Source organism: Cetorhinus maximus, unplaced genomic scaffold, assembly GCF_964194155.1.
Source record: "Cetorhinus maximus unplaced genomic scaffold, sCetMax3.hap1.1 HAP1_SCAFFOLD_135, whole genome shotgun sequence".
NCBI classification, from domain to species: domain Eukaryota; kingdom Metazoa; phylum Chordata; class Chondrichthyes; order Lamniformes; family Cetorhinidae; genus Cetorhinus; species Cetorhinus maximus.
Window position 1 is genome coordinate 140112 of NW_027596133.1, and position 24605 is coordinate 164716.

At 45.6% G+C, this 24605-nt stretch overlaps 1 protein-coding gene across 1 annotated transcript in view; it reads right to left on the reverse strand.

Annotated features, from left to right (window-relative positions):
• Positions 1-24605, reverse strand: part of LOC144672871 (SCO-spondin-like) — a 152167-nt gene that overhangs the window by 101522 nt on the left and 26040 nt on the right. Inside the window, exon 4 of the mRNA XM_078534861.1 lies at positions 8878-9077. Within this exon, the coding sequence (XP_078390987.1) occupies positions 8878-9077 (200 nt within the window). The remainder of the gene's footprint in view (positions 1-8877; positions 9078-24605) is intronic.

Genomic DNA, 24605 nt, shown 5'->3' on the forward strand with positions numbered 1-24605 from the left:
TGGCGGAGGATGATCCTTTGAATGCGGAGGCTGGTGGGGTGATAAGTGAGGACAAGGGGGACCCTATCATGTTTCTGGGAAGGAGGAGAAGGCGTGAGGGAGGATGCGCGGGATATGGGCCGGACACGGTTGAGGGCCCTGTCAACGACCGTGGATGGAAAACCTCGGTTAAGGAAGAAGGAGGACATGTCAGAGGAGCTGTTTTTGAAGGTAGCGTCGTCAGAACAGATGCGATGGAGGCGAAGGAACTGAGAGAATGGGATGGAGTCTTTACAAGAAGCGGGGTGTGAGGAGCTGTAGTCGAGGTAGCTGTGGGAGTCGGTAGGCTTGTAATGGATATTGGTGGACAGTCTATCATCAGAAATTGAGACAGAGAGGTCAAGGAAGGGAAGAGAAGTGTCAGAGATGGACCATGTGAAGATGATGGAGGGGTGGAGATTGGAAGCAAAATTAATAAATTTTTCCAGGTCCCGACGAGAGCATGAAGCAGCACCGAAGTAATCATCGATGTACCGGAGAAAGAGTTGTGGGAGGGGGCCGGAGTAGGACTGGAACAAGGAATGTTCCACATACCCCATAAAGAGACAGGCATAGCTGGGGCCCATGCGGGTACCCATAGCCACACCTTTTATTTGGAGGAAGTGAGAGGAGTTAAAGGAGAAATTGTTCAGTGTGAGAACAAGTTCAGCCAGACGGAGGAGAGTAGTGGTGGATGGGGATTGTTGGGGCCTCTGTTCAAGGAAGAAGCTAAGGGCCCTCAGACCATCCTGGTGGGGGATGGAGGTGTAGAGGGATTGGACATCCATGGTGAAGAGGAACCGGTTGGGGCCAGGGAACTGGAAATTGTTGATGTGACGTAAGGTGTCAGAGGAATCACGGATGTAGGTGGGAAGGAACTGGACAAGGGGAGAGAGAAGGGAGTCAAGATAACGAGAAATGAGTTCCGTGGGGCAGGAACAGGCTGACACGATCGGTCTACCAGGACAGTTCTGTTTGTGGATTTTGGGTAGGAGGTAGAAGCGGGCCGTCCGAGGTTGGGCAACTATCAAGTTGGAAGCTGTGGGAGGAAGATCTCCAGAGAAGATGAGGTCAGTGACAGTCCTGGAAACAATGGCTTGATGTTCTGTGGTGGGGTCATGGTCCAGGGAGAGGTAGGAGGAAATGTCTGCGAGTTGACGCTCAGCCTCCGCGAGGTAGAGGTCAATGCGCCAGACAACAATAGTGAAAGGAAGCTCATTTTGAATTTGTAAGGTGAAAATGCTTTGCCTGGTGTCTGGTTATGGGTTGTTGTTGACTTAGTGGAGATTAGTTTAGGAATCTGTTTAAAAGTTATGATCGTAGCAATTTATAACCATGTTATGTGTTTAATACCTTGTTGTAAATTAATAAATGTCTCATTTAGTTTGATATAAAAACCTCTCGAACTGGTGGTCTTATTCTTGAATTTAAAGCTGTAACTCAAAACATACCGATTGAAAATATAGGTTATGACAGTTGTTTAAAGTTCCCCTCGGGGATTTTAAATAACTCAGCCTTTAAAAACTGTAGTAGTGAAGGTAAATAATTGGCCTTCTTTAAAATATTCATTAACGGGATGTGGGCTTCACTGGCTGGGCCAGCATTTATTGCCCATCCCTAGTTGCCCTTGAGAAGGTGGTGGTGAGCTGCCTTCTTGAGCCGCTGCAGTCCATGCGGTGTTGGTACACCCACAGAGCTGTTAGGGAGGGAGTTCCAGGATTTTGACCCAGCGACAGTGAAGGAACAGCGATATATTTCCAAGTCAGGATGGTGAGTGACTTGGAGGGGAACTTCCAGTTGGTGATGTTCCCACCTATCTGCTGCCCTCGTCCTTCTAGAAGGTAGTGGTTCATGGGCTTGGAAGGTGCTGTCTAAGGAGCCTTGGTGAATCCCTGCAGTGCATCTTGTAGATGGTACACACTGCTGCTACTGTGCGTCGGTGGTGGGGGGAGTGAATGTTTGTGGATGTAGTGCTAATCAAGCGGGCTGCTTTGTCCTGGATGGTGTCCAGCTTCTTGAGTGTTGTGGGAGCTACACTCATCCAGGCAAGTGGAGAGTGTTCCATCCCACTGCTGACTTGTGCCTTGTAGATGGTGGACAGGCCTTGGGGACTCAGGAGGTGAGTTACTCATCGCACGATTCCTAGCCTCTGACCTGCTCTTGTAGCCATAATATTTATATGGCTAGTCCAGTTCAGTTTCTGGTCAATGGTAACCCACAGGATGTTGATAGTGGGGGATTCAGTGATGGTAATGCCATCGAACATCCAGGGGTGATGTTTCGATTCTCTCTTGTTGCAGATGGTCATTGCCTGGCACTTGTGTGGCACTAATGTTTCTTGCCACTTGTCAGCCCAAGTCTGGATATTGTCCAGGTCTTGCTGCATTTGGACATGGACTGCTTCAGTGTCTGAGGAATCGCGAATGGTGCTGAACATTGTGCAATCCTCAGTGAACATTCCCATCTGTCATTGGGAAAATGTTGGAGTCTATTATAAAGGATGTAATAGCAGAGCATTTAGAAATACATAATCTAATCAAGCAGAGCCAGCATGGCTTCATGAAGGGGAAATCATGCCTGACAAATTTACTAGAATTCTTTGAGGAGGTAACAAGCAGGATAGATAAAGGGGCACCAGTAGATGTAATATATTTGGATTCCCAAAAGGCATTCAATAAAGTATCACACATAAGGCTACTTAATAAGATGGTGTTGGGGATAGAATATTAGCATGGATGGAGGATTGGCTAACTAATAGAAGGCATAGAGCTGGGATAAGAGGGGCATTTTCAGGATGGCAACCTGTAACTAGTGGAGTGCCACAGGGATCAGTGCTGGGGCCACAATTATTTACAATATATGTTAATAACTTGGATGAGGGAAATGAATGTACTATCGCCAAGTTTGTGGATGACACAAAAATAGGTGGGAAGGCAAGTGGTGAGGATGACAGAGTCTACAGAGGGATATAGACAGGTTAAGTGAGTGAGCAAAAACATGACAGATGGAATATAATGTGGGAAAATGCGAGGTTATGCACTTTGGCAGGAAGAATAGAGGAGCTGAATATTATTTAAATGGAGAAAGACTGCAGAAAGCTGCAGCACAGAGGGATTTGGGGGTCCTCGTGCATGAATCCCAAAAAGCTAACATACAGGTTCGACAGGTAATAGGGAAGGCAAATGGAATATTGGCCTTTAGTTCAAAGGGAATGGAGTATAAAAATAGGCAAGTCTTGTTAAAACTATACAAAATACTAGTTAGATCACACCTAGAATACTGTGAATAGTTTTGGTCCCCTTATCTAAGGAAAGATATAAGATTCTTAGGGGGCTTGACAGGGTAGATGCTGAGAGGTTGTTTCCCCTTGTGGGACAGTCTAGGAATAGAGAGCATAAGCTCAGACTGAGGGGGCATCCACTTAAAACAGAGATGAGGAGGAAGTTCATCGCTCAGAGGGTGGTCAATCTGTGGAATTCTTTACCGCAGAGGGCTGTAGAGGCTGGGTCGTTAAGTATATTCAAGGCTGTGACAGACAGATTTTTAATCAGTAAGGGAATCGAGAATTATGGGGAAAAGGCAGGTAAGTGGAGTTGAGGATTATCAGATCAGCCATGATCTCATTGAATGACGGAGCAGACTCGATGGGCCGAATGCCCTACTTCTGCTCCTACGTCTTATGGTCTTCAGACCTTATGATGGAAGGAAGGTCATTGATGAAGCAGCTAAAGATGGTTGGGCCGAGGACACTACCCTGAGGAACTCCTGCAGTGATGTCCTGGAGCTGAGATGACTGACATCCAACAATCTCAACCATCTTCATTAGTGCTAGGTATGGCTCCAACCAGTGGAGAGTTTTCCCCCTGATTCTCATTGACTCCAGTTTTGCTAGGGCTCCTTGGTGCCACACTCGGTCAAATGCTGCCTTCATGTCAAGGACAATCGCTCTCACCTCACCTCGGGAGTTCAGCTCTTTTGTCCATGTTTGAACCAAGACTATAATGAGGTCAGGAGCTGAGTGGCCCTGGCGGAACCCAAACTGGGTGTCAGTGAGCAGGTTATTGCTAAGCAACTGCCGCTTGATAACACTATTGATGATCCCTTCCGTTACTTTACTGATGATTGAGAGTAGACTGATGGGGGATGGGGCGGTAATTGGCTGGGATTTGTCCTGCTTTTTGTGTACAGGACATACCTGGGCAATTTTCCACATAGCCGGATAGGTGCCAGTGTTGTAGCTGTACTGGAACAGGGGCAAGTTCTGGAGCACAAGTCTTCAGTACTGTTGCCGGAATATTGTCAGGGCCCATAGCCTTTGCAGTATCCAGTGCCTTCAGCCATTTCTTGATATCATGTGGAGTGAATCGAATTGGCTGAAGACTGGCATCTGTGATGCTGGGGACCTCCGGAGGAGGCTGAGATGGATCATCCACTCGGCACTTCTGGCTAAACCTTGTAGCAAATGCTTCAGCCTTATCTTTTGCACTGATGTGCTGGGCTTCTCCATCATTGAGGATGGGGATATTTGTGGAGTCTCCTCCTCCAGTGAGTTGTTTAATTATCCACCACCATTCACAGCTGGATGTGGCAGGACTGCAGAGCTTAGATCTGATCCGTTGGTTGTGGGATTGCTTAGCTCTGTCTATCACTTGCTGCTTATGCTGTTTGGCACACAAGTAGTCCTGTGTTATATCTTCACCAGGTTGACACCTCATTTTTAGGTGTGCCTGGTGCTGCTCCTGACATGCCCTCCTGCACTCTTCATTGAACAAGGGTTGATCCCCTGGCTTGATGGTAATGGTAGAGTGGGGGATATGCCGGGCCATGAGGTTACAGATTATGTTCGAGGATAATTCTGCTGCTGATGGCCCACAGCGCCTCATGGATGCACAATCTTGAGATACTAGATCTGTTTGAATTTTATTTCATTTAGCACAGTGACAGTGCCACACAATACAATGGAGGGTATCCTCAATATGAAGGCGGGACTTCGTCTCCACAACGACTGAGCGGTGGTCACTCCTATCGATACTGTCATGGACAGATGCATCTGTGGCAGGCAGGTTGGTGAAGATGAGGTCAAGTATGTTTTTCCCTCACCACCTGCCGCAGACCCAATCTAGCAGCTATGTCATTTAGGATTCGGCCAGCTTGGTCAGTAGTGGTGCTACCGAGCCACTCTTGGTGATGAACATTGAAGTCCCCCACCCAGAGTACATTCTGCGCCCTTGCCACCCTCAGCGCTTCCTCCAAGGAACATGGAGGAGCACTGATTCATCAGCTGAGGGAGGGCGGTACGTGGTAATCAGCAGGAGGTTTCCTTGCTCATGTTTGACCTGATGCCATGAGACTTCATGGGGTCCAGAGTCTATGTTGAGGACTCCCAGGGCAACTCCCTCCCGACTGTATACCACTGTGCCGCCACCTCTGCTGGGTCTGTCCTGCTGGTGGGACAGGACATACCCAGGGATGGTGATGATGGTGTCTGGGACATTATCTGTAAGGTATGATTCCCTGAGGATGGCTATCTCAGGCTGTTGCTTGACTAGTCTGTGAGACAGCTCTTCTAATTTTAGCACTAGCCTCCAGATGTTAGTAAGGAGGACTTTGCAGGGTCGACAGAGTTGAGTTTGCTGTTGTCGTTTCCGGTGCCCAGCTCGATGTCGGGTGGTCCGTCCGGTTTCATTCCTTTTTTGTGACTTTGTAGCGGTTTGATACAACTGAGTGTCTGGCTCGTCCATTTCAGAGTCAACCACATTGCTGTGGGTCTGGAGTCACATGTAGGCCAGACCAGACAGATTTCCTTTTAGGTCCAGATGGGTTTGTTTTTAACAAAACAATCAACGTGGTCGTCATTAGACTTTTAATTACAGATTTTTGTTAAATTCAAATCCCACCATCTGCCCTGGCAGGATTCGAATCCCGGTCTGTAGTCCAGTGACAATATCACAACACCATCGCTTCCCCCCAGTACATGCCTTACACATTTACACTAATGGTCTGACCTGTGGAGTATTGGAGCTAGAGGAACTGCGTACTCCTCCCATCCTGGTCGTAATAGACCCCAAGATTTAAAATCTACATCTCAAGGGCAATTTTATCTCTTTATTGGACTCTAACTCCACTTATTTCTGATACGTGTGTGTGTGTATGTGTGTGTGTGTAATGTGTTGTGTGTGTGTGTATGTGTGTGTGTGTAATGTGTTGTGTGTGTGTGTATGTGTGTGTGTATAATGTGTTGTGCGTGTGTATGTGTGGCTTGTGTGCAGCTTGTGCAATTTGTGTACTGTGTGCAGCATATGTGCGTGTGCGTGTGCATATGTGTGACATGTGTGTAATGTGTGCAGTGTGTGTGTGTATATGTTATGTGTAGTGTGTGTGTATGTGTGGCTTGTGTAATTTGTGTACTGTGTGCAATGTGTGTATGTGTGTGTATGGCATGTGTTTAATGTGCGTAGTGTGTGTGTAGCATGTGTGTTGGGCCTGAATGACTGTATGAGGGCCGAATGCCTGATATCACATTTTTATTATTTTTCTCGGGTTTAGTGGTTAATAAATTCTCTCTTTCTTTGACTCACGAAAACCTTGTTTGATTGGCTCCATTTTGCTCACAGCTTAAATAGTTAAATACATTTGGATTTGGAAAAGGCAAATCCTCGTGAAAAAGAAACATAAACATTTGTTGTGACCGACTGGATAGAGAGGAGCCAGTCCATCCCTTCTCACTCAGTTCTAACATAACGTACAGCCTGGTGTTGGATAAAGATGAAAACTAACGCTGTGCTTTCTGATGATGTCACCAAGGGGCAGCATATAGATGAGAAATAGGGGGAACACGGAGAGATCCTTGGGGGACACCAGAGGTAACAGTGTGGAAGCAGGAGGAGAAACTATTACAACTGATTCTCTGGCTATGATTAGATAGATAAGAATGGAACCATATGAGAGTTGTCCCTGCCAGTGGGTCGATGGTGGAGAAGGGCAGGAGGAGAGCGATATAGTCAACTGTGTCTAAAGTTGCTGGCAGATTGAGAAGCATGAGGAAAACTGCAACACAAGAGACCCTTTAGACAATCATGCCAATGTCATGAAGCTATTAACATAACGTTATTGGAAATTATTATTTTTTAAATAGAGGGTTAGTCTGTGGGTGTGTCTTAATTGGATTAAAGCTAGTCTGGGTGCTTTGATGTGTAGTAGTTTTGAGATGTAGAGGAGTAGAGGTGCATTTGCATTTTGTTGAATAGAGCATTCAAGAAGGGAAGTGAATTTTGGCACCAAGCGAGCAGAGACCAAGCAATGTTTATATTAATAAAATTGGTGCTATGAAAGGAGTTTTATTGTTAGAAGAGGTGGAGTTCAAAGGGGCTGGGAATACAATGAGAATTTACATTCAATGAGGTGTGCTGGATATAACCAAAAGCAGTTTTGTGAGATAAAAGCAAAATACTGAGGATGCTGAAATTCTGAAATAAAATCAGAAAATGCTGGAAAAACTCAGCAGGTCTAACAGCATCTGTGGAGAGAGAAACAGAGTTGATGTTTCAAGTCCGTATGACTCTTCTTCAGAGCTAAAGAGAATTGGAAATGTGATTAAATTTATACTGTTGAAGTGGGGGTGGGACAGGTGGAGCTGGATAGAAGGCCAGTGATAGGTGGGGACTAAGGGAGTCCCCACCAGTGCCAGCTAAAATATAAAATTCTTAAGGGGTTTGACAGGATAAATGCTGGGAGGATGTTTCCTTGGCTGGCAAGTCTAGAACTAGGTGTCAGAGTCTCAGAGTAAGGGGTCAGCCTTAGAACTGAGTTGAGGAGAAATTTCTCCACTCAAAGGGTTGCAAGACCGTAAGACCATAAGACATAGGAGCAGAAATTAGGCCATTCGGCCCATCGAGTCTGCTCCGCCATTCAATCATGGCCGATAGGTTTCTCAACCCCATTCTCCCGCCTTCTCCCCATAACCTTTGATCCCCTTACCAATCAAGAACCTATCTATCTCGGTCTTAAATACACTCAAATGACCTGGCCTCCACAGCCTTCTGTGGCAATGAATTCCATAGATTTAGCACTCTCTGGCTAAAGAAGTTTCTCCTCATCTCTGTTCTAAAAGGTCTTCCCTTTACTCTGAGGCTGTGCCCTCGGGTCCTAGTCTCTCCTACTAATGGAAACATCTTCCCTACGTCCACTCTATCCAGGCCTTTCAGTATTCTGTAAGTTTCAATCAGATCCCCCCCTCATCCTTCTAAACTCCATCGAGTATAGACCCAGAGTCCTCAAACGTTCCTCATTTGTTAAGCCTTTCATTCCTGGGATCGTTCTCGTGAACCTCCTCTGGACCCTCTCCAGGGCCAGCACATCCTTCCTGAGATACGGGGCCCAAAATTGCTCACAATATTCTAAATGTGGTCTGACCAGAGCCTTATAAAGCCTCAGCAGCACATCCCTGCTTTTATATTCTAGTCCTCTTGAAATAAATGCCAACATTGCATTTGCCTTCCTAACTACCGACTCAACCTGCAAGTTAACCTTAAGAGAATCCTGGAGTAGGACTCCCAAGTCCCTTTGCACTCCAGATTTCTGAATTGTGAATCTGTGGAATTTCCTATCCCAGGTGGCTATAGATGCTCAGCTGTTGAAAACATGCAAGTCAGAGATCAACAGATTTATAGATACTAAGGAAATTAGAGGGTAGTGCAGGAATGTACAATTCAGATTGAAGATCAACCAAGATTTAATTGAATAGCAGAGCAGGTTCAGAAACCCAAATAGACTACTCCAGTTCCTATTTCTTATGTTTCTTATGAAACAGTTTCTCCTTATGTAACCTATCAAAGTCCTCATGAGTCCTCAAGCTCTCACCTGGACAGGGTACCTGGCTGCACTCCTCTGTCTGCACAGTCTCTCCCTCACAGGATGGGCTGCCCATGATCGCTCCACAGTCACGACTGCGAGTCCGCTGCCCAGTACCACAGCTCCTGGAACACTGGCTCCACATGGACCACATGCTCAGCTCTGGACATTGTGAATCGCTGCAGTCAAATATCCCATTGACACAGGTGCTGGAAAAGAAAGAGGTAGTTCTGGTCAACAAAGTGGAGCGGGATGAACCCAGCAGCCTCAGGCCAGCCAGCCCAATGATACTGGAGCTGGGGAACCTTTCGGGGGCAATAGTACGGGACACAATTCATTGTCACATTCCAAAATATGGATTAGTAAATGTCTTCATATGGATTTGTTAAAGGCAAATGGTGCTTGATTAACTTTCACATCACCTCTGTCACCTTTTCTGTATCTAGCGAAGATTGGAAGATTATTGCAAACATCACCAGTGCTGCACCTCCACCTCTTTAGTAACCAGAGGTGCAAGTCATGTGACTTACTCTCAGCACAGTCAGCCTTCCCAGCACCGACTGCCTCTTAATTTTCACCCCATCCATTAACTTAATCCTCTCTGCTTCTGCCATTATTTTGTCAGAATTCTCTTCCATATTAAGCGCTGATAAAAAGTACTCTTAAGTATTCTAGCCTTGCCCTGTGTCCATGACCATCTATCACCCTCTCTGACACTAAAAGGACTCACTCTACCTCTTACTACCCACATATTATTTACATGACAGGAGAAGATTTTCATGTTGATTGTCATTTTATTCTCAAATTCTCTCTGTCAGTCATAATGTCCTCTTCCCCTCCCCTCTCAGCTTATTGGCCCAGATCTTCCAGTCTTCAGATAGTCAGAGACTGGACATATGGCCAGATGTGCGTTGGGACCCCTCAGAAGTCCCGATGCACTGACTCCGTAGGAACTGCCCAGCAAGTTTGAACTCCCGATGGTCAATTTCCGCTGCTCCCTGGGATCCTGAGTTAGAGTCGGAGACTTTGGATAATTCTTATTTACTTTTACCAAGTTAGTTACCCAGGAAATGTTAGACGGAAAAATCCTAGTCTAATCCTTTGGTAACTAAACAACTGACCCCACCTCCTGACTCCCCCCTCAATCTCCTAATCAACCTCCCCAACTCCCTGACTCCCTCTGACCCGACATGACTACCCCCAACCTCCTGACTTCCCCGATCCTCTGGCTCTCCCTCTGAGTCAATGACTCCTCCGATCCAACCTGACTAGACCCCACCATTTAACCCCTGACTTGACACAACTACCCACCTCACCCACCTTGTTCTGCTGCCACCCTACTCACCTGCACCCTACCATCTGCCTCTCCTGCCACCCATCCACCTGCCACCCTATCAAGCTGCCACCATACCCGGCTGTCACCCTGCCACCCTGCACACCCAACCACCTGACACCCTACCCAGCTGCCACCCTACCCACTTACCTCACCCAACCTACGCATTTACACACCTACACAGTCACCCATTGACTAACCCATTCACTCACCCAGTAACTCACTCATTCACTCACTAACATATTGAAAAGCTGTTTAAATGTCCCTAAGGTTTTCAATGTGTTCGTGAATAAAGGCTTACCAGAATGCAACAGCTAATGCCATAAAAAGAGGGGCTGTCTTATCTTCCACCAGCGATCCAGCGCTACAACAAAGGGCTATGATTTGAAGTACGCTCTGGATTTCTGAAGAAGCCGGGATTGGAAATCCTGTCCGGAAATGCAGAGCCCAGTCATGGTGGGAAAAGGTAGGAGCAGAGTGGAAATCTGACTGGGGTTGCAGCTCCTTAGAAGATTTGAGCCATTGTATTTGGCCTGGTTCTCACTTGAAGAATTCACCTGACATGCATCACGCACTCTCTTTTTTTGCTTCATCATATTTTCGATCTCCCTCGTCGACCAAGGAACCCCGGTTTTAGTCCCCTTACTTTTCACCCTTGTTGGGATGTACCCAGCCTTTGGCTGAAGCATCTCCTCCTTAAAGGTCATCCATTGTACCAGTAGAACTTTGCCGGTCAGTCTTTGGTTCTATTTTACCCTGCCCAGATCCTTTCTCATCACATTGAAACTAGCCCTCTTCCATTTCACAGAACCACAGTATCACATTATCACAGAATCTTCACAGTGCAGAAGGAGGCCATTTGGCCCATTGAGTCTGCACAGACTCTCTGAAAGAGCATTCCACTTAGTCCCATTCCCCTGCCTTACCCCTGTAACCTTGCACATTCTCTCTTTTCAGGTAGCAATCCGATTCCCTATTGAATACCTCGATTGAACCTACCTCCACCGCCCTCTCAGCAAGTTTGTTGTACTCTAACCACTCTCAGGGTGAAAATTTATTTTCCTTACATCACATTTACTCCTTTTGCCAATTATTTTGAATTTGTGTCCTCTAGTTCTTGATGTTCTCTAGAGTGGGAACAGTTTCTCACTATTTACCTTGTCCATACCCCTCAGGATCTTGAATACCTCTATCAAGTCTCCTCTCAGCTTTCTTTTCTCCAGGGGAAACAGTCCCAACCTCTCCAAACTACCATCATAGCTACAGTTCTTTATCCCAGGAATCATTATTTTGAATCTCCTCTGTGCTCACTCCAAAGCCTTCACATCCTTCCTGAAGTATGGTGCCCAGACACAGTACTCCAGGCCTAACTGGTGTCTTCTACAAGTTCAACATGACCTCCTTACTTTTTTACTCAATGCCCCTATTAATAAAGCCTAAGATACTATATACTTTATTAACTGCTCTCTCAACATGCCCTGCCATCTTTACTGACCTATGTACGTATACACCGAGGTTCCTCTGTTCCTGCACCTCCTTTAGAGTTTCTCCCTTTATTTTGTACTGTCTCACCATATTTTTTCTGCCAAAACAAATCACTTCACACTTCTCTGCACTGAACTTTATCTGCCACTTGTCTGCCCAACCCACCAACATGTCTATGTCCTTTTGAAGTTCAAGACTATCCCCATCACAGTTGACAACATTTCCAATCTTCACATCATCTGCAAATTTTGAAATCACGCCCTGCACATCACAGTCTAGGTCATTAATATATATCAGGAAGAGCAAGGGTCCCTACGCTGACCCCTGGGGAACTCCACTACAAACCTTCCTCCAACCTGTAAAACAACCATTTATCACTACTCTCTGTTTCCTGTCACTCTGTCAGTTTCTTATCCAAGTGCCGACTCTCCCTTTTATTCCATGACCTAGAATTCTGCTCACAAGTCTGTTGTGTGGCACTGTATCAAATACCTTTTGAAAATCCAGATACACCACATCAACAGCGTTTGCTTTATCAACCTTCTCTGTTACATCCTCAAAAGACTCCAGAAAGTTAGATAAACATGATTTTCCCTTGATGAATGCACGCTTTCCTTAATTATCCTGAGCTTGTCTAAGTGATTACTGATTTTATCCTGTACTATAGTTTCTAGAAGTTTTCCTACCACTGAAGTCAGACTGACTGGTCTGTGGTTGCCGGCTTCATCTTTACACCCCTTTTTGAACAAAGGTGTAACATTCGCAATTCTCCAGTCCTCTCGCATCTCTCCTGTGTCTAAGGAAGACTGGAAGATTATCACCAGTGCCTCTGCAATTTCTAAATGCTCTTCTCCATTAATAATATAATTAGTAATCTAAGTGATACTCGGGTAAGAAGGTAAGGTGGCAGCTGGTTAGGGTGGCAGCTGGTTAGGGTGGTCGATGGGTAGGATGGCAGTTGGTGAGGGTGGTCAGTGGGTAGGATGGCATGATGATCAATATTACCCAAATGTTCCCTCACAGACACTTGGTCCACTGGACCTACCTCATTTCCCAGCACTAGATCCAGCTATGTCTCGTTTATAGTTGGACCAAGAGCATCCTGATCAAGGCAAATCTCCTGAACACAGGAGAAATTCCTCCCCATTTAATATTATCCCAGTTGCTATTTGGGTAATTAAGTCCCCAGTATCACCAATCTATAGTTCTGACACATCTCTTGTGATTTCTTTGTAGATTTGCTCCTCTATCTCTCTATCTCTCTCTCTCTCTCACTATCTGACATCCTATAGATGCCTGGGAACTTGATCATCCCTTTTTGCTTCTCAACTATAACTAAATGGATTTTGTCCTTATCCCCTCAAGGACATCCCCTCTTTCCAACACCACAGTGTCAGTGCTGCCACCCCACCTCCTTTTCCTTCTCTATCTTTTCTGAAGACTTTCTATCCTTGAATATTAATTGCCCATTTCTCACCATTTTTAAGTCACATTTCCATTATTGACATTGTCATATTCCCAAGATCTTAATTTGAATGAATGCTCTCATTTAGAGAAAGAAAAAGGGAAAAATACTCAGCAACCAATAACTTAACTGCTCTCCTGAGGTATCAGCTTTGTTTTTTTTTCGAACAGAGCTGATCTGAACTGATGCTCTTGTATCCACCCGCTGGTCTCGCTGGGCTATCATTCACTCAAAAAGTACCTCATTGGTTGTAAAGTGCTTCAATACATCCTGACAGGCACTATGTTAATACAAGTCTTTCTTCAATTTGATTGAGCTCTTTGAAGCAATGGGAGGTTTGATGAGGGCAGTGCAGTTGATGCTGTTTATCTGGACTCTCAAAAGGCTTTTGATAAAATACCACAAAGCAAGGCTGGTTAGGAAAATTAAAGCCTATGGGATTAAAGACATAGCAGTAGCATGGATACAGAATTGGCTAAGGGACAGAAAACAAAGACTAATGAAAGATTCGTCTGTCAGACTGGAGGGAGGGGGTATACCATGGTGTCCTCCAAGGGTCAGTGTTATGCACACTTCTCTTTTTAATATGTATTAATGACCTGGGTATACAGCAAATTTAGAAAGTTTATGAATTATATGTCATTTGAAAATGTAGTAAACAATGAGGAGCCAGTGATAGGCTTCAGGAGGACATAGACTGGTGGAATGGGCAGACATGTGGCAGATGATGTTTAATGCAGGGAAGCATAGAGTGATCCATTTTGGAAATGCAAAACAAATGGTACAATATGAAAGGGCTTTTTAACAACTCAGAGACCTGGGGTGTATGTGCACAAAACTCTAAAACTTGTAGGGCAGGGTTGAGAAAGCAATCAAAAAGCACAAGATCCTAAGCTTTATACATAGTGGCAAGTTCCATAGCCTCCTCTTGGTGTGGGTGACCCTGGATTGTTGGGCTTGAGGAACGTGGGTTGGAAGAATGTAAAGGGGGAAGAATGTGACTCCATTCAGTGTGAAGGCTGCTTTGATGCCTTTTTGACCTCAGTGTTCCAGCAAATGCCCTCTCGTCACACTGCACAGCTGAAACATGTCTTAAGTGGCAGGAAGTTTGCCTCCCACCACCACATCACCCTCTTCCCCATTCCCAAAAACAGCATTATCATACACTTTCACATTAGAACAAAGAAAAGTACAGCACAGGAACAGGCTTTTCATCCCTACAAGCCTGTGCCGATCATATGGCCTGTCAATGCTCTGTCTGAGCAAGAATCAAGGAAACATATATATTTTTATTTGTTCATTGGATGACAGCATCTCTGGCTAGGACAGCATTTATTGCCCATCCCTAATTGCCCTTATTCAGGGGGCAGTTAAAAGTCAACCACATTGCTGTGGGTCTGGAGTCACATGTAGGTCAGACCAGGTAAGGACAGCAGATTTCATTCCCTAAAGGACATTAGTGAACCAGATGGGTTTTTATAACAATCGCTTCATGATCATGTTTAGACTTTTAATTCCAGGTTTTTGATTGAATTCAAATTCCACCATCTGCTGTGGTGGGATTTGAACCCAGGTCCCCAGAGCATTACCCTGGGCTTGGATTACCAGCCCAGTGATAATTCCACTATGCCACCACCTCCCCATTACAGTACAGAAAGAGGCCATTAGACCCATCATGTCCATGCTAGTTCTCTGAGAAATGGGTGGAGAGAACACATTTTTAACCATTTGTAGTAGGTTCTATCATCGAGAGTAGCGTGTTCCTTACAGTGAAGATGACACCTTGTGTTTCCTCTGAATTCCTTCTCTGCCAGATGAATGTGTAATGCTTTTCTTTCAGTGATGCATTCTTGTGAGCCTGGTCTCTTGTAGGGAAGCTACGTCAATGTTCAGCCCATCAAATCGGTCGGGACTACATTATCAGACAGTTGCAAGTTGTCTGTCGGTCCTGTGCACATGGTCCTGACGTTCCAGTCTGCCAATCAAACAGTTGCCGTCTACTTTCTTTTTGTTTCTTTCATTTGTTTGCCCGATGTGATGGATTCTATTTGTTGAGCAGAGATTCTAATCTTCTAATCACTCGTAAATACTGTCTCCCTTGTTGAGTTAAAGCTCTTCAGCGAAACTGGAGGGTCTTTTCCAGGGCGCAAGTCTGGGCACAAGTTACGAAGACGCTGGGCTGCCTGAAAGTCGGGGATTCCTTCTCAACCCCCCTGGCTGAGTCCAGAGGAACGCACAGCATTACATTCGGCTCCGGCTTGTTTGCCGGTGATGTCAAAAAGATGACATTTAGACATCAGTCTGACTTTGGGCTCCACTCTAGATTTTTATTAAATTTATTCTTTCATGGAATGTGGGTTTCACTGCCTAGGCTAGCAAACCCCTAATTGGCTTTGAGAAGGTGGTGGTGAGCTGCCTCAGAACCATAGAAAAGTTACAGCACAGAAGGAGGCCATTCGGCCCATCTTGTCAATGCCAGCCCGAGGACACCCAGGTGCCCTTTCTAATCCCACCTTCCTGCACCCGGCCCATAGCCCTGCAGCTTACAGCACTTAAGGTGCAGATCCAGGTACTTTTTAAAAGAGTTTAGAGTTTCTGCCTCTGCCACCAACTTGGGCAGCGAATTCCAGACACTCACTACCCTCTGCGTAAAAAAGTTCTTCCTCATGTCCCCCCTACACCTCTGCCACTTATCTTGAATCTATGTCCCCCGGTTCTAGAATTCTCCACCAAGGGAAACAATTTTATCCTGTCCACTCTATCTATTCCCCTCATAATTTTGTACACCTCAATCAAGTCACCTCTCAGCCTTCTTTGTTCGAAGGAAAATAACCCCAACCTATCCAATCTCTCCTCATAGCTACACTTTTCTAACCCTGGCAACATTCTTGTAAACCTCCTCTGCACTCTCTCCAGAGCTATTATGTCCTTCCTGTAATGTGGTAACCAGAACTGCACACAATACTCCAATTGTGGCCTCACCAGTGTTTTATACAATTCCAACATTATATCCTTACTTTTATATTCTATACCTCTGCCAGTGAAGGAGAGCATTCCATATGCCTTCTTTACAACCTTGTCTACTTGAACTGCTGCCTTCAGGGACCTGTACTTGTACACCAAGATCTCTGACTTCATCTACCCCTCTTAGTATATTCCCATTTCTTGAACCGCTGCAGTCCATGTGGTGTAGGTACACACACTGTGCTGTTAGGGAGGGAGTTCCAGGATTTTGACCCAGTGTCAGTGAAGGAACTGCAATATATTTCCAAGTCAGGACGGTGAGTGATTTGGGGGGGAGCTTCCAGGTGGTGGTGTTCCCATCTATCTGCTGCCCTTGTCCTTCTAGATGGTAGCGGTCGTGAGTTTGGAAGGTGCTGTCTAAGGAGCCTTGGTGAGCTGCTACAGTGCACCTGGTACACACTGCTGCTACTGTGCAACGGTGGTGGAGGAAGTGAATGTTGGAGGTGGTGGATGGGGTGCCAACCAAGTGGGCAGCTTTGTCCTGGATGGTGGAGGTGAGTTACTCTCCAGAGAATTCCCAGCCTCTGACCTGCTCTTGTAGCCACAGTGTTTATATGGATAGTCCAGTTCAGTTTCTGGTCAATGGTAACCCCCAGGATGTTGATAGTGGGAGATTCAGTGATGGTAATGCCATTGAATGTCAAGAGGCAATGGTTAGATCCTCTCTTGCTGGGGATGGTCATTGCCTGTCACTTATGTGGCACGAATATTACTTGCCACTTATCAGCCTAAGCCTGAATGTTGAAAAAGCGGAAAGCATGATAATTCTTCACCCATTGACACATCACATGGACCTGTTGGACAGGTACCTTTAGGTCGCGGTGATCAACTCTTTGTTAAACATTGATGGACAAATGGGGGTTAATTAAGGGAAATCAAAATGGATTCACCAAGGGAAAATCATATTTAACTAACTTGCTGTAGTTTTTTAAATAGCTAACAGGGAGGGTTGATGAGGGCAATGCTGTTGATGTGGTATACATGGACTTCCAAATGGTGTTTGATACAGTGCCACATAACAGACTTGTGAGCAAATGTAACTCATGGAATAAAAGGGACAGTAGCAATATGGGTATGGAATGGGCTGAGTGACAGGAAACCAACAGTCGTGGTTAATGGAAGAAGAGTCATACTGACTTGAAACATTAACTCTCTTTTTTTCTCCATAGATGCTGTTGGACCTGCTGAGTCTTTCCAGCATTTCCTGTTTTTGTTTCAGATTTCCAGCATCTGCAGTATTTTGCTTTTATCTTAGTGGCTAATGGATATTTTTCAGGCTGGAGGAAGGTTTGTAGTGGAGTTCCCCAGGGGTCGGTATTGGGACCCTTGCTTTTCCTGATATACATTAACGATCTATATCTTGGTGCACAGGGCACAATTTCAAAGTTTGTGGATGATACGAAGCTTGGGAGTGTTGTGAACTGTGAGGAGGATGGTGTGTAACTTCAAAAGGACATAGACAAGTTGGTGGAGTGGGCAGATAGGTGGCAGATGAAGCTCAATGTGGAGAAGTGTGAGGTGATACATTTTGGTAGGAAGAACATGGACAGACAATATAAAATAAGGGGTGAAATTTTGAAGGGGGTGCAGGAGCAGAAAGATTTGGGTGTATATGTGCCTAGATCATTGAAGGTGGCAGGACAGGTGGAGAGAGCAGTTAATAAAGCTTTATTAATTGGGCTTTATTAATAGGGACTTAGAGTACAAGAGCAGGGAGGCTATGGTGAACTTCAATCGGGGCGTTCAAAAGGGAATTATTGAAAAGGGAGAATGTGCAGGGTTATGGGGAAAAGGCAAGGCAATGGTACTAAGTGAATTGCTCATTTGGAGATCTGGTGCAGACATGATGGGCCGAATGGCCTCCTTCTGCGCTCAAAAAATTTTGGCCTGAATATTTAGCTCACCGGTGGACACGATCGGTGGGCCCGGGATCGGCCAGTTAAAGGATTGCCAACTGCAATTGGCCCTGGACCATGATTTCACACTGGCTGGCCAAGTAATGGTCAGCCAGCATGAAACGCGCGCTGAATAGCTCAGCGCTGTCGGGGTGGGGGCAGGAAGAGGGCGGGGGATGATGTCAACGTGGGTGCAGGCGAGTGCTGAGAGAAAGCTTCCTGAAGGCAGAGAGATGCCTCAGGGAGCTGCAGACCCGAAAACCATCAAATAAAGTTTCAAGAATCAGAAAAAATGTCCAAGCATCAGAACCAGGCACCTGAAAATATCGATGATAAAAATGCTGCCCACAGGTCTTTATTTTTATTTTTATTTTATTTCATAACGGAAACCTCATCCCACCCTTGGATGAGGCTTCATGAAAAACGTAAAGTTCACCTGGCCGATTCGCCCACCCGCCAACCGTAAGGTTGGATGGTCCATGAAAAATCGGAGTCAATTGCTCCGTTAATGAGCTTAATTGCCCTAATTGTCAGTGGGTGCGCTTCTGATTTTTCTGTGCACACGCCAACCGAAAAATCACACAAGGCGCTTGCCCAATGTCATCTCGAGCGATTTCACGTCTGATCAGGTCTGGTGCATGCCTGCCCGATCAGCATAAAATTCTGCCCTCTGTTTGTGGGGCCCCACTCGGGCATGGCAGCCTCTGCTGCTTTGCTGAGGAAGGCAGTGGCTGAGAAGGTTCATGATTCTCTGACCTCTGTTCTCTCGGAGCTCTCTGCTTGGCCAGCTGAGCTTTTCATTTCAGTTCACCTCCTCTACTGCCCTTCCAAACAGTCAGACTCCAGAGGTCACAGCTGCCAGTGACTGTCTCCCAATTGTCAGTGTGAATGTCCGCCATCTTCACATCTCACTTGTAAGAGAGATATGGGCGCCCAGGAGGTCATGACCCTGTGGCCAGTTCACCGTACAGGAGGTCTTTGGACATATGGCCATCATCCATCTGATGAAGATGGCCAAGCCAGCACAGGCATTGTTAGTTTAGCAATGAGTGTACGCTGATGGAATTGGCACGCTCCAGGATCTCAGAGTTCGTGACCTTGTCCTGCCAAGAGATGCTGAGGATACGTCTGGGACAGCGAGGGTGGAAACTGTTCAGCCTCTTCTCCTGCTGAGCATAGGCTGTTCAGGTCTCACCCCAGTGAGGGGTGCATTGAGGATGCAGGCTCAGTAGACTCGCAGTTTGGTGATCTCAGTCAGGTTGCTGTTGTCCCAAACTCTCTTACTCAGCTTGGACATAACAACTGCAGCTTTTGTGAAGTGTGTGTTAAATACAGCATCGAGTGACAGATTGCTGGTGATTGTGGAGCTGAGATATGTGAAACTATCAACAACCTCCAGCGTCACATTGTCAATGCTGATATGGCAGTGTGGTAACATCCTGGACAATGACATTTGTCTTCCTGATGCTGAGGTCAAACCAAAGTCTTGACAGGTGTGAGAGAGTCTGTCCTTTGCCACTGGATGTGTTCCTTGGTATGGAATGTTTGTTAAATCATAACATCATCAGAAATGGAAGCAGGAGTAGGAAGTTCTGCCCATTGAACCTGTTCAATCAATAAATAAGATCTGACTGATTGTGGCCTTAACTCCACTTTCCTGCTGTTCTCCCATAATCCTTATCTTGCTTGTTGATCAAAAATCTGTCTAACTCAACTTTAAATATATTCAATGACCCAGCAGACACCATCACTCTCTCGGGAAGAGAATTCTGCAGGCTAATGACCTCTGTGAGAGGAGAAGTTCCTTCTCATAGGAACATATGACTTGGGAGCAGGAGAAGGCCATTCGGCCCTTCAAGCCTGCTCTGCCATTCAATAAGATCATGGCTGATCGATTGTAACCTCCCACCTGCCCCCTTTCACCCCTCTTCCCCCACACACAAGTGGCGCTCTGAGTGCTGCCGCCCTTGTTTCTCGCTGGGCAGGTCTTAATTGGCCCACCAGTGTGAAGTCGCTGTCTAGCCCCGATCGCGGGCAGGGGTCGGCTACCCCACTGCTCCCGCCCGCCAAGGGAAAAATCCTTCCCGTGTTCTCTTTGCTCTTTCTTTATCAGTTTCTCAGTCCTCCTTTGCTGGATTCTAAATTGCTCCCAATCTTTGGGTTTTTACAACTTTTTCAGGCAACCACTTCCTTTAATCTAATGCAATTTTTAACTTCTTTTGTTGCTATGGTTGATTTACCTTTCCTGTTGAGTTTTTGTGATTTAGAGGAATGAATATCTGTTTAGACTATGTAATACTTTTTTAAACACTGGAGGGATCAATAATCAGGGGGCATAGATTAAAGGTAAGGGGCAGGAGGTTTAGAGGGGATGTGAGGAAGAATTTTTTCACCCAGTGGGTGGTGGGAATCTGGAACTCACTGCCTGAAAGGGTGGTAGAGGCAGAAACCCTCATAACATTTAAGAAGTATTTGGATATGCACTTGCGATGCCATGGCATTCAAGGCTATGGGCCCAGTGCTGGAAAATGGGATTAGAATAGTTAGGTACTTGTTTGACCAGCACAGGCTCAATGGGCTGAAGGGCCTTTTTCTGTGCTGTAGTCCTCTATGGCCCTATGACTATGACTAGCCATTGCCTGTCTACCATCAGATCTTTTAATGTATTTTCCTAATCCACCATAGCCAACTTGCTCCTCATCTCTTCATAGTTTCCTTTGTTCAGATTTAAGACCCTATAACACTTTCAAACTTAATGTAAAATTATATCATATATTATGGTCACTATTTCCTAAAAGGTATTTTACAGCAAAGTTATGGAATTAGCTGTTTCTCATTACATAATACATTACATAAAATATCCAGATCGCTGGTTGTTTCTTCAATGTACTGCTCCAGACTAGGAATCCTGTGACGAGTAACTCACCTCCTGACTCCGCAAAGCCTGTCCACCATCAAGGAAGGCACAAGTCAGGAGTGTGATGGAATACTCCCCACTTGCCTGGATGAGTGCAACTCCCACAACACTCAAGAAGCTTGACACCATCCAGGTCAAAGCAGCCGCTTGATTGGCACCACATCCACAAACATTCACTCCCTCCACCACCGACGCACAGTAGCAGCAGTGTGTGTACCATCTACAAGATGCACTGCAGGAATTCACCAAGGCTCCTCAGACAGCACCTTCCAAACCCACGACCACTACCATCTAGAAGGACAAGGGCAGCAGATAGATGGGAACACCACCACCTGGAAGTTCCCCTCCAAGTCACTCACCATCCTGACTTGGAAATATATCGCCGTTCCTTCACTGTCACTGGGTCAAAATCCTGGAACTCCCTCCCTAACAGCACTGTGGGTGTACCTACATCACATGGACTGCAGCGGTTCAAGGAGGCAGCTCACCACCACCTTCTCAAGGGCAACTAGGGATGGACAATAAATGCTGGCCCAGCCAGCGACTCACATTCCTTGATTGAATTTTTAAAAAAGTCCAAATTAGACAAACTCCAAAAATTCATCCTCCACAGCATTAGTGCTAATTAGATTTACCCAATCTACAGGTAAATTGAACATGTACACGCAGTTCTAATTTCCTGATTTATACCATGCCCAATGTTACCATTAGTTTGGTGGCCTATAAACAAGTCCCACCAATGTTTACTGCCCCTTACTGTTTCTTAGCTCCACGCAAACTGATTCTACATCTTGATCCTTTGATCTAAGATCATCTGGACTGATCTCATCCCTTTATAACAGCGCTGCCTCACCTCCTTTTCCTTTTTGCCTATCCTTCCTAAATGATGAGTATCCGTTAACATTCAGGTCCCAGCCTTAGTCACCCTGTAACTACATCTCTGTAATGGCAATTAAATCATTCCCACTTATCTCTCTTTGTGTCTTCAGATAGCATGTCCTTAACATTGTCTTTAAACATTATTTTGCATTCTGATCCTATTTAATGCTTACCTTTGTTTCGTCTACTTTCTAATTTCACTTACTGCTTTTTTACTTCGTTACCAGTTTTGTTTTTCTCTAATCTGAGCTCCATCTCAGGTTCTCATCCCTCTGCCAGTCTAGTTTAAACCCTCCCCAACAGCACTATCGAATCTCCGTGCTAAGAAGCAGCCCGTCCATCTTGTAAAGGTCCCGCCTGCTGCAGAACCAGTCCCATGCCTCAGATATTTGATGCCCTCCCTCCTACACCAATGCTCCAGCCACGTATTCAATCACTCAATCCTCCTATTTCTATGCTGACTGGCACATGGCACTGGAAGTAATTCTGAGATTACTGCTTTGAAGATCCTGCTTTTTAATTTATTTCCTAACTCCCTAAAATCTGCTTTCAGCACCTCATCCCTTGTCCTGCCTATGTTGTTGGTCCCAACGTGGACCATGAGTTCTGGCTGTTCACCCTCCCCCAGAAGAACGTGCTGCAGCCAATCAATGACATGCTCAACCCTGGCAGCAGGGAGGGTGGAGTCATGTCTATAGCTGCAGAAATGCCTGCCTGTTCCCCTAACAAATCCCCTATCACTCTTCTTCCTTCTCTCCTGTGAAGACGAGTCACCCGTGGTACCATAGACTTGGCTCTTGCTGATCTCCTCTGAGAAACCATCGCCTTCACCAGCATCCAAAATTGAAAACTGGTTAGTGGGTGAGATCGACCCAGGGGACTATCTGCCTGGTTATCTTAGACCGCTTGCCAGTCACCCATTCCCTCTCTGCCTGCGTGCTCTTAACCTGAAGTGTGACCACCTCCCTAAATGTGGTACCTACATAGTAATCAGCCTTGTAGATACACCACAGTGACTCCAGCCACCAGTTGAGTTACGAAACCTGGAGCTCAAGCTTCTGCAGCCGATGACACTTCCTGCAGACATGTTTCTCTAGGAGACATGGTGCATCTAAGACATCCCACATTCCACAGGATGCACATTACCCTGAATTCCATGGGGCCTTAGCTTGCCTATTAACCGTCCATGGGGCATCTTATCATCCCAGCTGATGTTGCTACTGCAACAGCCAGATCACAAGGTGGGACCCAGTTTGATAGACCCTAACTTTTATTTTTTTGTTTAGAAATGTGGAGGGCGGCTACTGAACAGAGTCACAGGAGTCAGCTGATGAACTTTTAACAAAGAATAAACATTTAATAAACAAGAAAAGATGAACAATATTACAATACTCCTTCACCCACAACTATACCTTTACAGATATTATACAGATTTATAAGGATAACACAAGTTACAAAAGCTATCCTATACTCTGATGTTAGATTCATAGACGTCTACAGCACAGAAGGAGGCCATTCGGGCCATCGTGTCTGCACCAGATGACAAAGATCTGACTACACTAATCCCATTTTCCAGCGCTTGGCCCATAGCCCTGGAGGCTATGGCAACGCAAATGAATGTCTAAATACTTCTTAAATGTTATGAGAGTTTCTGACTCAACCACCCTTTCAGGCAAAAACAGAATTACCTGGAAAAACTCAGCAGGTCTGGCAGCATCGGCGGAGAAGAGCACAGTTGACGTTTTGAGTCTTCATGACCCAACTCTTTTCAACCAATAGGTGACATGTGGTCAGACACACCACACTCTGAAACCAAGCGACAGATGCCCCCAAACAGATGCTATGGAACCTCATCAACTCCCCCCAGATGCCTGCCACACCATAAGCCAACCAGTTTCACTGAGCACTGTCCTTCACATGAGGGTTTCCAATCTCCACTCTTGAAGAACTTGCATTGGAATCTTCTCCCAAACAAAGCTTTCTCTCAGATGCCTTCCACAAGGCTCCATCTCCAGGATTTCGAACTCTCCTTTCGATGTTCCTCTCTCCTGGATCAGCATGTGCATTCAAGCTTCCTTCCATGCACTGTCTCTCAGATACTCAGCCATACCAACAGAACACCACTGCTTTACATGCCCATAGTAAGGAGTCACCAACACTTGGCTGTCTCATTGGCTCTTCTGGCTTCTCGCAATCTATTCTGCTTTAATTCTGCATCCTGCAGCTTTCTCCCTTTAAGCTTGGAGCCTTCCTCTGCAGTATCATCTTCTTTTCTTTGACTAGAAGGTCTTCTTGGAACCCCTCCTTTCTATCTCACTCCTTGGCTTTGGGTCCTTCCGATTCTTTTGGGAAGGCTGCTCTCTCTGCAGTTCCCGCTGCCTCTCTTGGCTCCAGGCTTCAACTGAACTCCAACTACTTTTCTGTTTTTCTCTGTCTCTGTGGGTCCCTCTCTCTGGACCCCAATTGCTAGGCAACAGCACAGCTTTTCTACCTTGTGTTTGTTTTAACTTCCCTTCAAGAGTCATAAAACCTCATCAGAATGCAGGCATCTTTTAAAGTGAAACTGAAACTCAAGTTCCTCCCTTAACACAGAAACACAAATCAAACTGAAACTTAAAGCTAAAACTCATTCCTAACACCCACAAATTCAAATATAACTTACTTAAACTATCTCTAGTTCTTAACAGGCACCTTATTAAAAGCCTTTTGGAAATTCAGGTACACTACATCTACTGATTC